At 33.2% G+C, this 13,605-nt stretch overlaps 1 protein-coding gene and 1 long non-coding RNA gene across 2 annotated transcripts in view; both read right to left on the bottom strand.

Annotated features, from left to right (window-relative positions):
- LOC106062147 (structural maintenance of chromosomes protein 4-like) overlaps positions 1-13,605 on the bottom strand; it is a 36,708-nt gene that overhangs the window by 10,188 nt on the left and 12,915 nt on the right. The window contains exons 13-18 of the mRNA XM_056011983.1: positions 13,263-13,371; positions 12,851-12,982; positions 11,965-12,167; positions 10,849-11,033; positions 1,224-1,333; positions 996-1,118 (exon numbers count right to left, since the gene is read on the bottom strand). Coding sequence (XP_055867958.1) covers positions 996-1,118; positions 1,224-1,333; positions 10,849-11,033; positions 11,965-12,167; positions 12,851-12,982; positions 13,263-13,371 — 862 coding nt within the window. The remainder of the gene's footprint in view (positions 1-995; positions 1,119-1,223; positions 1,334-10,848; positions 11,034-11,964; positions 12,168-12,850; positions 12,983-13,262; positions 13,372-13,605) is intronic.
- Positions 2,509-10,582, bottom strand: LOC129923058 (uncharacterized). Its single transcript, XR_008774978.1, has 2 exons — positions 8,342-10,582; positions 2,509-3,021 (listed from the first exon to the last, which is right to left on the bottom strand). It is a non-coding gene; the product is annotated as an uncharacterized LOC129923058 (long non-coding RNA).

Below are 13,605 nucleotides of genomic sequence, written 5' to 3'. Positions count from 1 at the left end.
ATATCCCCTTTTCTATACAAACAAAATTAATTAATTAAAACTAATGGGTGAAGTAAAGGTGGTTGGTTGTTATGCTGGCCGTATGACACCTCATCGATTGTCAGCCATCAAAACATTAAACTTCACATCATTAGCCCTAGATTGCATTTCAGAACATTCCTAATTTTAACAAAGTAATTTACAAACTGGTTAATTTTTTTTTATTGATTCATGTATCGTTATTGACTAAGAATAATAGCGCAAAGTTTCAACTTGATCCGAGAATGGGAAGTGGGAGAAAAAAAAACTTTGTAAAAGAATCATGCCAGACAAACAGGCATACAGACAGACAGAGTGAGTTAATATAACTTTGTAAGAAAGACTAAGTCTAATGAATTCTTTATTAATCCTGACAGGCCATGTGTTGTGCTTACATTACACATGCTCATTTTCAAGAAACGACAAAGAGAGTTAAGTGACTACAACATTTTGGGTATTGTTTGGGTTTTTTTAAACTTAGAAATAGTGGTAAATAGTCATAAAATAAACCAGATTAGGCACTCAGTCTGGGTCAGTCTACTCACATATTACATTACACAAATAGCCATGCTTGGAATGACTACCTTTACATGCAGATACACCAGCCCCACAAACTAGATATTTTTTTTAATGTTTATATGTATGTTGATATAATATAAATACTTAATTTATTTTAAAAGAACACAAATTTTGGAATATCATAAGTAGATTTTACATACTAGAACACACTTTAACAGTTCTTTAATAAAAATATATATATAAAAATATTTATTTTTTTCGGGCCGGGGGGGAGGGGGGGGGGATTTTTATTACATTAATTAGATAATATCTGGACCATAACTTCATCAACCACTTTATGTAGTATGTACTATGTGGCTTTTTAATTTAACTTTATTTTAAAAATGATGTATGAGTATGTCAATATTAAATTTCAAAAACTGGTTTTCTAAATCCGCATACAAGAAACTAAAGTCTACCTGAAGTTCAATGGTAAATTTCTTGAGATCGTGTTTCAGAATGGTCAGATCTTTTTCCTGCTGGGCTATTGTGTCCTCTAGCTTGAACTTCCTCTGCCGCAGTGTTGCCGATTCCCCATTCAGCTGAATGGATTGAAATAACGTTAAAAGATAACTGGTTTTTCAGGTACAAATATTTACATAAAACTAAAGGGAACAAAGCTTACGAAAAGAAAGAAAACAACTGACCTGTTCTAAAGTCTTCTCCATCTCTGCAACATCTTTAGGGTCAACATCAGAGACGGCAGCAGATCCCATTTTACCTTTGCATACAGTGTTACCACCGCCACTCATAGCCCCTGGGATAATGAAGTGAGACACAGAAGGCGAATTAAAACCCTTTGAAATGCAGCAACGAAACAACTAGACAGAGTATACCAAGTCGACTCATAGCTACTAGGAATTAAGAAATAATATAGCTTTAACACTGAGGCCAATCAAGGCTCTATGAGGTACAAATGTCTCAGACAGTTTTAGTATTTCAACTCACATTCTTTAGCCATACATAAAAATTAGAAAGAGGCTGTCAAAATGCAGCACATGCAGGGTCAAACCCATGATGTTAACTGTCTAAGGCTTGACACCCACAACCAGTTCCAGAATTGTTGCCACCCTAACACTGTCACAAAGCTTCAAAGCTTTCTGAGCACTTGTCCACAACTCAACCCAGACAAAGCTTTCTGGGCTATTGTTAAAAACTCAAGAAAAGTGTGGGAAAAAAAAAACACAAATATCCTTCTTATGATAACCCAAAAAACAATGCAATGATTTCTCAACTAGAAGCTCCAGGAGAAAAAGTTCATTGTTGTTGTTTTTTTATTGATTTAAAATGAGGAGCACCTAAACATATATCTAAGAAATATTCAAAATTAATTTCTTTGCCAAGATAGTTATTAAACAATTAAAAACTCAAGAAAAGTGCAGAAAAAAAAAACCCACAAATATCCTTCTTATGATAACCCAAAAAACATAATGCAATGATTTCTTAACTAGAAGCTCCAGGAGAAAACAAGGTTCATTGTTGTTTTTTATTAATTGGTTTTTAATTGATTTAAAATGAATTGTACCTAAGCATATATTTAAGAAATATTCAAAATTAATTTCTTTGCCAAGATAGTTATTATTGTTTTGTTTCTTTATTATACCTGTTCTGTAGCTGCGAGGCATATACCACAGGGCTACCTATCAAGGGGGCTTGAGTTTAAAGCCTGAATCGAGCTAAACACAGAAACTTTCTCTCTGATACCCCCTCCCCCAACTGGTCCATAAGAGAATGGACCACGTGAACTGAACAGGCTATAAGCATGAAAGATGTGCTGTGATGTTGCTAGTTCAGGCTGTCTTGAAGTCAACCAATTACTCTGCAATCGTTTGGGTGTAATTGTTCGGGTGTATTACGTGTAGTTGACCAACAACACAAACAAGAACTGGCACATCAATTGTAACAGGTGAAGAGATGTAGTCAACGATGATGAACAAGTTAATATATATTTATTATGATAAAAGGCCACAGTAGAAGTCTCTGTCACTAAACACGTCGTTACCCTGGAATGTTCTATCGCTAACTGATTTTCCGGTCTCTAACCCAACATATCCCAAACGTCACTAGTCCCGTTCAATATGCGTCTACTATGGTGCGTCGCTAAATAACTAAAATAACTAACCTATATAAATAAGGTGTCTAACAGATTCCTCCCCCCCTTGAAAAAAAAATATGTCAATATTTTTCCACTACTGTCAAGTCTTACAAGGGCGTTTTCAATTTAAGGGGAAGACAACAAACATAAAATCTTGACATCTTCATCTTGACTTCTTCATCTTGACATTTTCATCTTGACTTGACAGTTCTTCATATTCAATGTCAATGTTCATAACAGTTCATAACATTCCAGAATCATCCTCCTTAGTACACAGTTCATCATAGAGGAAAATGTGGCATCCTATGGGCATGTCCTACACATCTCAAATGTTCTTCACTGGCAGTAATCTGATAAAATACAATATTTCAAAAAACAATTACAAACTTTATTTACACATTCAATACATTTTTTTTTCTTACCACCCTTTTATACGCTTTTGTCCATTTTTCTTTTATACTCACCCTTTTCCATAGAACTAACTTTCGTCAATGATATATGAAATGATTCACACAAAAAAAAATATCCATACTTACTTTTAAATGCTTAACATCAACTTTACTTATCTCCCTTTTCATAACATATAAATGGTGTCAATATATTAATATATATTACATACTCAATATAATCATAGTTTATTTACAGAAGTATTTCATTTCAATGTCATTCTAGACAATAGATCAGCTACAATATTCACAGATCCACTAATAGCTTTCACTTCAAATTTATATTCCTGTAGTGCTAAGAACCATCTATAAACACGACTGTTTTTCATGCTCTTTTGCTGTATATATTGAATAGGTTTATGATCAGTTAATAATATGAATTTCCTTCCTATTAAATAGCTCTCTAGCTTAGTAATTACCCATATTACAGCTAAGGCTTCTCTTTCAATGACACTATATTTTTTTTTTTCTGCCTCTGACAATTTTCTGCTTACATATAATATAGGATGTAAGTTATCATAGTTCTGCATTAAACAACCACCAATAGCATTACCAGATGCATCAGTTGTGACATAAAATATTTTGTCTTTATCAGGTAGTCTTAATATTAGTTCATGACTAAAAACATCTTTAATTCTGTCAATAGCTTTCACACATTCCTCATTACAAACTACTTTTTGAGGTTTTCCTTTTTTAAGTAAGTCATTTAATGGATTCACTATTTCTGCTAAGTTTTTTATAAACTTTCTGTAATAATTTACTATTCCCAATATACTTTTAGTTTGTCTTTTTGTTGTAGGTATTTCAATATTAAGTACTTTCTTTATGTTATCTTCAATAGGGCTAATCATGTTGTTATTTACTTTATGTCCTAAGAAAATTATTTCCTCCAATCCTATTTCTACTTTTTCTGCTTGAATTGTAAGTCCACTTTCTTTTATTATTTTGAACACTTCTTTTACATCTACCAAATGTTCCTCCCAACTATTATTAAAAATACATATGTCATCTAAATAGCAAATAACATTTTCTTTGTTTCCAATTATCATGTTCATCATTCTATTAAATGTGGCAGGTGCATTTACTAATCCAAAACTCATATAATTCCATTGAAAAATACCATATGGTGTTACAAATGCTGTGTAAGGTTTTGCATTTTCTGTTAAAGGTATTTGCCAATAACCTTTAGTTAAATCTAATTTAGTAAAAAATTTTGCTCCATTTAATTTATGTAAAATATCCTCTATATTTGGCATTGGATATGGGTCAAATTCTGTGATGTTGTTAAGTTTCCTATAATCAATACATAACCTTATATCTCCATTCTTCTTTTTGGCTATCACAATTGGTGAAGCATAAGGAGATGTTGATGGCTCAATTATACCTGATTCTAGTAAATTGTCTATTTCTCTCTTTACTTTGTCTTGTAAATGTAGCGGTATTCTATATGGCTTAAGCTTGATAGGTTTTGGATCTGTTACTTTAATGTCATGTTTAATAATATTAGTTTTTCCTGGTATACTGGAAAAAATTTCTTTGTATTCCTGTATTATTTTAGTTATATCTTTTGACATTTCCTTAGTTAAATTATTAAGATTAATCTTTTGCCAAGTTTGATTCTCTTTTGTTTCTATTACAGGTATTTCCTTAATATCATTTTCATTATGATTTTCATTTGTTATTATCATCAAGCATTCTTCTCTTTCTGAAAATTTATTTTCTATTTCCTCCTGAATGTTTTGTATCAACTCATCTTCTCTATCATGATACAGTTTCAAATTATTTATGTGATATGTTTTAATTTTCCCATTTATTTCAATTTGATAATTCACATCACTAATTTGTTTTATCACCTTAAATGGACCTTTCCATTGTTTACCAATTTTATTTTTCAGGTCATTTATCAATATTAATACATTGTTTCCTACTTCTAGTGTTTTCAATTGTCTTTTCTTATTTATATTCTCATGAGCACTTTGTTTGTACTTCTTATTGTTGTTATATGCTTGAGTCCATATTTCTTTCAATTCTGTTGTGATTGTTGTTTCACTGTCATTATTTAATTTATTCTCATTGCCTATTAGATTTTCTTTAAAAACATCTAATTCATCTCTGGGTTTTCTTCCATGTATTATTTCATATGGTGAAAATTGTGTTGCTTCATGGATGTTGTTTCTATGAGCAAATAGTACATAGTTAATGTAATGATCCCACTTGTTCTGATTATTCTGAATTATTTTTGTTAGTGATCTTTTTAATGATCCACCATATCGTTCACATAAACCGTTACTCTCCGGGTGGTAAACCGAAGAGTATATGTGTTGTATATTGTATTGTTTAGTCCATTTCTTAAATTGTTCTGACTTAAACTGAGATCCCTGATCACTCAATATAATTTTAGGTATACCATGTCTTGTAATTACTTTTTGAGTTATGGCATTAATGATATTTTCTGCACTTGTATTTGATAATGGGATTGCCTCTGGGTATCTACTAAACATGTCTATTACTGTTAGAATGTATTTGTTATTATTTTCAGTTTGAATTAAAGGACCTATTAAATCAATAGATACTTTCTGAAATGGTGCTGTAGGTTCATCCATTTCTTGAATAGGTGCTTTATTCACTAGGCTTTTGTTAGATCTCTTTTGACATATGTCACATGAGTTTATGTATTTGTTGATTGTTGCTTTCATTTTGGGCCAAAATACTTGTTTTGACAAATTCCTATAACATTTCTTTACTCCCCTATGTGCTGCTAAATTATTATCATGTGTCATGATTAAAACATCTTTCCAATATTTCTGTGGTAAGACAAGTTGTTTTATTTTCTTGTTATCCTTACTTGTTTGTCTAAATAATATTTTATTCTCTATACAAAATTTCTCCATTGGATTATTATTGTTTTTATCTAATATTCTTGAATAAATTTTCCCAATAATATTGTCATTCATTTGTTCTAATGCAAATGTGGGTGTTGTTTCTTTTTCACTTTGAGATATTTGTGTTTCAAGACTATTTTGTGTTTCATTTTCTATCTCTCTTTCCTTAACATCTGTATTTTCTATTTGTATTACATTACTGGTTTCTTCTTCTTTATCATTACTTATTACATTTATTGTATTTTCCTGTTTCTTATCTTTTTTATCCATTGATCTTGTTATTACCATACTTGTTATATTTTGTGTTTCTATGTTTCCATGATTTTGTCTTATGTTTTTGTATTTGTTTTGCCAGTCTTCTAATTCTTTTCTTGAACATTCTTTAACTCCTTTTATGTTTCCTACTAACATATCATATCTCATTTCTGGTATTGCAATGCCATCACAATAACCAGTGAAAAATGGAGTTTCAATGTACACCCTTATAGCTTTAAATTCCCTTACAGTGCCATCTGCTAATTCTACTTTCTTAGTAAACCCTTTATACCAATGAGGTTTGACAAATTTAGTTTTTACTGCCAAAGTGTTACAACCTGAATCCCTGATTAGTTCCACCGGAATTCTATCTACAAACCCTGGGTACACTGCAAAATTGTTCCTATTTCCTTCCATGAAATATACCCTATCTGTACCTTTATTTTTGTATTCCCTACTGTAACTCCTATATCTATAATTTCCCTTGTCATTCCTATCTCTACTCCTATATCTATTGTTATTTTGTTCATTGTATCTATTTCTACTTCCAGACCTACTATTCCCTCTTCTACAGTTAGCTGCTATATGACCTTTTCCTTGACATTTAAAACAGGTTATTTCACTATATTTTCTATTTCCACTATTTGATCTGTTTCTATTTCTACTTCTATCAACATTTTCTTTGGTGTATCCTATTAAATCTACTTTGCTCTTATCCCTATCAGAAAATGGTTTATTTGGATAGGCATTTTTGTATACTCTCATTATTTCTGTTATTTCATCTATAGTTTTTGGGTTTCTTTCTCTAATAAAAGATTGTAACTGAGGATCACATTTATTTACAAAGTTGTCCACTAGAATAAAATTTTTTAATCCTTCATAAGAGTTATTCACTTTTTCTAATTTTACCCACTTATTGAAAAAATCCTTTTCCATATTAATGGTAGTTTGGGGTTCTATTCCTAATGATGGTATATTGTCAAAGTATTTCTTTCTAAAAGTTGTAGCATTATGACCATATGCATTTAATAACTCTCTTTTTAAAACCTGATAGCTATCATCAATATGATGGTCATGATTTTGGCATATTGTTAGAGCTTGACCATGAACAAAGTCTATCAGTATTTCAGACCATTCCTCTTCAGGCATATTAAATGTAGACATTTTTGCCTCATATCTTTTCAGGAAATCACCAATGTCATCCTTCTGTTCATCAAAACTTTGTATTTTTCTCTTTAGCCATGTCTGTGAATTAGGGTTGTCTCTTTGAGTGGTATAATTATTTGAGTTATTTGTGTTATTTCTTTGTTCAGTTTGGGCTCTGGCTTGTGCTGCGTCCAATCTCATCTTCTCCATTTTAGCTTCATGCTCTCTCTGCCTTTCTTGGTCTTCTTTTTGCTTTTCATATTCTTCCTTTCTGATCCTTTCTTGCCTCTCTATCTCTTGTCTTTGATGTTCTTCTTGTCTTTCTATCTCTTCTTTTTCCCTTCTTATTTTATCTTGACGTTCCATTTCTTCCCTCACAACTTGCTGTACATAAGCGGCTAAGTCTTTTCCTTTTAACTCCATGGCCTTTCCATCCTGCATAGCTGTTTCCTTAACCTCCTTAAGGTCCACATATGATGATGTAGCCATTGTGTTTTATATTTTATATATATTTTTACTTAGCCTATATTGGTTATGGCTATACTTTAAAAGTTTTTACACACTTTTATACAAGTTTTAAGTGTTATGTCTCTATCTATAGATTTAGTAAATGTGTAAATCTAGTCTGAGTTATTATGGTTATATTCAGATCTGTATATTAGGTCCAGTATTACACACAAATTTAAATCTAGTATATTATAGTATGTATAATATTACCATTTAGATCTAGTTATCAAGAGCACTATGACTATTAGATCTAGTATGACCAACTATGATCGATTTTAAAATCTGGTATGACTGAAATGTCTAGAGTAAATTCAAAGACTGTCTAGAGTCCAGATCTAGAGTATATTATGGTTCTATTTCACCATACGAAACAAATATGTGTATACAATGTCAAATATATCTTCAACAAGATATATATATCTAGAATGTACTACCTTCATTCATCTTTCAATTAATAATATTTCAAATTAGAGTCTAGATGATTAAATTGTACCAAAGAGATGTACAACAATTTGCAGATCTAAATTTAGCCAGACGATAGTGTTTGACTACATAGCCAGTTTCGGCATTATTCTCATGGCAAAATCATATTTGATTTTAACCGCTCAAACTAAAATTATTTTAGTCTGATTCACAATGAAAGAATCCTACCCGCACTTTCTATCATTAAGTGAAAAAAAAAATACAGATCTAATTAAATTAATAAAAATAAATAATTTAAAATAATATAAACAAATGAAATAATTAAATGAGACTATCACTATGGGTTGGGATGTGACAATATGGCACACAATGATAACGTCACGAAGTAACCAGGCAACAACGGATATGACGTTTACACAAACAAAACAAATTACAACCCTAAACGTATAATATAGCTTTTCATCTAAATTACGTCTTCTACCCCGACGGGTTTTAAGGCGCACCACCTGATTTTACTCAGGCTAACGTACCAAATTTAGACAAAATCTATTTCTAAGGGCAATCTAAACATATACTAATAAGAAAAATGGCACTTAGCTTTTGATAAGAAAGATCCCTTTGTTCGGACTCCCGAATATGTTAGATCACAACAAATTCCACTGCCTCTCTTCCAGTTCTGACTCTGTTCTCCGGTGCTACCAGTATCCCACGTAATGCCACAGATGTCCTGATATGCCACAGCAAAATGTTCCAGTTTCTTCGACGACTGTTGATGACCGTATGTGTAGTTCCGACGACTTTGTGTACACAGTTACTGACGAATAGGTTAACGGTTCTTCTGGCGATGACTTGACTTGTGTAGATGACTACTGACAAATAACAGTCTCTTGACGGCAACTTGATCTGGACGACTGACGAATAACGAATTTCTTGACGATGACTTGATCTGGGCTGACGAATAACGGCTTTCTTGACGATGACTTGATCTGGGCTGACGAATAACGACTTTCTCGACGATGACTTGATCTGGGCTGACGAATAACGGTTCTCTAAAATAGTTCACTGCTTCTGCTGCTACTCTGGTAGTACGACGAAGTTTGCTGTTGTACTCTGCTTCACTAGACCAAACTGTCCAATGTAGACTAGGTGAGACCAAGGTCACCTCCGACGACGTTCCGTTAGACGATTAACGGTTTTCAACGAAATTAAGTGGATGTAGCTATTTCCACAACAATATCAGCACGTCTAGATATGGTCTAGACCGACGAATACTAGATAGATCAATGTTCAGTACTGATAAAGATTACTTCACTAACCTTCCAAAGGTTAAACACAGTGACCGTTATAAACGTGGCAAGCAACCGGTTCAATGAGCAAACTGCTCCACAAGAATCTCTCCAAGGGTAAGACGACAGAGCGATTTCGATTTAGTTAGCTACCAAACTTGTAGTACTCACAATACTTCTGACAGCGGGCAAACTGTCCTTCTCGAACTGGCGAGGTAAAACTTGATACTCAATGTGGCTCCTATGACGAAGAAAAAATATGTCCAACAGGTTCACTAACGATCTCTCACCCGTTATGAATGAACGGTTTCTCTGGTTGTAGGTCGATTCAGCATATGAAGATCAGGCGTTGCGATGATTACGGTCCTGACGAAGGTCACCCTGAGTTAACGGCTCGTTGAACGTGCGATCAAACAGGCGACGACTGCTTGTAGATCTAGAACAAAGTCACTCTGTGATACTGCTGTGTTCAGCCGTACTCCGATGAAATCTTATATCTTCGAGTGCACGACCCTCACCTGAGTAAACGTTCTGCTTCGAGGTCCGGTTCGATGTTCGGCTTCAACAGGGGTCCGGCTTCGAGGTTCGGGGTCGCCACTGTGATGTTGCTAGTTCAGGCTGTCTTGAAGTCAACCAATTACTCTGCAATCGTTTGGGTGTAATTGTTCGGGTGTATTACGTGTAGTTGACCAACAACACAAACAAGAACTGGCACATCAATTGTAACAGGTGAAGAGATGTAGTCAACGATGATGAACAAGTTAATATATATTTATTATGATAAAAGGCCACAGTAGAAGTCTCTGTCACTAAACACGTCGTTACCCTGGAATGTTCTATCGCTAACTGATTTTCCGGTCTCTAACCCAACATATCCCAAACGTCACTAGTCCCGTTCAATATGCGTCTACTATGGTGCGTCGCTAAATAACTAAAATAACTAACCTATATAAATAAGGTGTCTAACAGTTTAAAGCCTGAATCGAGCTAAACACAGAAACTTTCTCTCTGATACCCCCTCCCCCAACTGGTCCATAAGAGAATGGACCACGTGAACTGAACAGGCTATAAGCATGAAAGATGTGCTATACAAAAGCAATTAAAAAATATACGCTGATATGAAACCTAACATAAATATCCAATAGGGATAGATTCATTAGAGTTGGCATTTGTTTTTCAATAGCAAGATAATTGAAGTTGTATCTAGAAAATGTAATGCCAAAGTTATGTACCTGTCATTTCAATAAGCTCCCCTTTCAAAGTCACCACCCTGTACCTCTGTTTGCCGTAGGCGATCCTTGTGGCCTGGTTGATGTCAGTAGCCACAAGAGTATCCCTCAGTGCAAAGTAGAAACATGTCTTGACTATTTCGTCCTTCACCTGGATAAGGTCAAACAGACGTGGAACATTCTCAGGCCTGTGGAAAGGAACAATTCTAGTCAGCAGGGAACACAGTCATCAATGCCAATATAAACATGGCTGCGAGGAAGAAGTCAATGGGATTTTTTAACCAACAGCTTTATTACCAAACTCAAAGAGAGGTAACTCGAAATAAAATTATTGTAACAGACAATTAACAAAAAAAAACAACTACATTTGTATCAATTCCAAATAATAGAATCCTCTCCCAATGTTGTAGCAATTATATTACACTAGAAAGCTATTATTATCCTAAAATTTTATTTTTTTGTCCATTTGACAGGAAGAATAAAGTTTAGCATTGGGAATAGCTCACGATATTAGTCTTATTTGACACATTTAACTAAACCAAATATCAAACATACATTTATAAATCTAGATTTTAAAATAACATCATAAGGAATCAAAAATAAGATAGCTACAAATTTCTTACTATACATAAAATGTAAAAAATTTATTTTTGATGAATTCAATAAAGTGATCTTTATAAAAGTACCTTTAGATCTAAAAAAAACAACAACCTAATATTATATAGATTTCTATGGTTGGCCTTACAAACTTTTATAAATAACTTTGTGTTTAAAGAATCCAAAGACAGATTTTAATAAGTAAAGACCCTGGACAGGATTTCTTGCATAGGCTCCAAAAACCATTTCAAGGTTTAATATAAATTCACATAATAATATTGGTAGATCTAAGTGCATGTCATATTTGTGAAGAAAAAAAAAGGAATTGTATATTTAGTCTCATTTCCCATTTTTTCTTATAATTAATAAGCATAATTTATTAAAAACTTAATATTTTTTAAATGTAGAGGACCCATTTAAAGGGTGAAGCCCTCTGTGAAGCCCTGTGCGACTACATAGACTTACACTGTCATAAGTCCGGCCCTGCAAGTATTCTAACAATAGAAATAAAAACAAACTTACGTGATAATTTTTTTGGTGGTGTCCTTTCTCCACTTCTCCATTTTGTCCAGCAAAATAAACTGACCATGCCCAACATTGTTCTGCTTCAAGAACTCAATGCATCTCTTTCCCGTGTCGATGGTGTCCACAACGATATTGTCCAAGCTTCCACAGGCCGTGGATATGGCAACATCGTATTTGCCATCAATGCCGCCCAGATCTCCCTAATGGTGATTCAAAAATCAAAATCAATAGTGGTTGTCACAAGCAGTAGAATGGCAGTGGTTGTCACATACAGACTGAATGAGATAACAATGACAAGAACCGACAATCAAAAGTAATTTTTGTTGCTTTCTGACCCAATTAACTTTCTATAGTAACAATTAAGGGAAAAACAGGCTACTGACTTGAAATTCCATGGGAAAAATATATTTAACAAAAAGAACAAGAAAATTAGCCAAAGTTTGGGGAAGTCTTCTAATTTGGGATTAAAAAAAAAAAAGTAAAGTTTCACTTTCAGACATTGCGATCTATAGAATTACGGTAATCTGTTTCTTTGGCGAACAGTTAATAAGCAATGTGTCATGTGGAGAGCACAACCACTAACCACCTTTACTTTCCCTTACTAAAGTCAGGTACCCATTAGAGTTGGGTGGGGTCAGGGGCACCCTAACTATCTCAAAATCCCAGTCTTCACTAAGATTTGAACTCAGGACCCTACCGCAGGTTTAAAAGCCAAGCGCTTTACCACTTAGCCACTTTGCACCCCTCTAAATGTAAGATACTGTACATTATTAGTAATGTGTAAATAAAAGCACATTATACTGGCTTTCATCTTATCTTCACCTTACCCTCTAATAACTAACATGCACAATTAGGTTAAACATGCCCAACATAAAAAACTAACCAGTCTGCCATATATTCCAGGCATAGTCCCTTTCTTCTTCTCCGCCATCAAGGCATTCAGAACTCGGTTTTGACTTTTAGAGGCTGCCATTGAACTTTTGACCTCTTCAACGTTACTTCTCAACTTGTTTCTCTGCAAATGAATTTTGAAATAAGTGACAAAGTCAACTTGACATGTAACAAGAAAAACTAGGTCAACATGGAATATAAAATATAAATAGAAAAACTCTTGGGTTTATTGCTGAGGGCTATCATATACAAATGTATTTACACATTGAAACACTTTGGTTAAAACAAATAAAGTTGAAAACTATATAATGAAACCTTCAAACTGTTTTTCAGTAAGTTGACAATTTTTTTATGAAAAAATAGAGTTATTGACAATAATATTTGACCTGACATCATAAAACTACCTTTTCTTCACACTGGTCAGTAGCTTTAGTGACTTGTATCAGTTCTTTCTTGGCCTTTGATAAAGATTCTTCCAGTTTTGGCATTTCTGTTTCAAGACGTTGAGTATCTCTGGAATAATATTTCTAGTATTTAAGCTTTTACATAATTAAACAAACAAAAAACAGAATAAGCTCTTACATAATTAAACAAACAAAAAACAGAATAAGCTCTTACATAATAAAACAAACAAAAAACAGAATAAGCTCTTACATAATTAAACAAACAAAAAACAGAATAAGCTCTTACATAATAAAACAAACAAAAAAAAACAGAATAAGCTCTTACATAATAAAACAAACAAAA

This window comes from Biomphalaria glabrata, chromosome 15 (assembly GCF_947242115.1).
Source record: "Biomphalaria glabrata chromosome 15, xgBioGlab47.1, whole genome shotgun sequence".
Lineage (NCBI taxonomy): Eukaryota > Metazoa > Mollusca > Gastropoda > Planorbidae > Biomphalaria > Biomphalaria glabrata.
The sequence above is the reverse complement of the archived record's forward strand: the minus strand, read 5'-3'. Positions and strand labels throughout refer to the sequence as shown.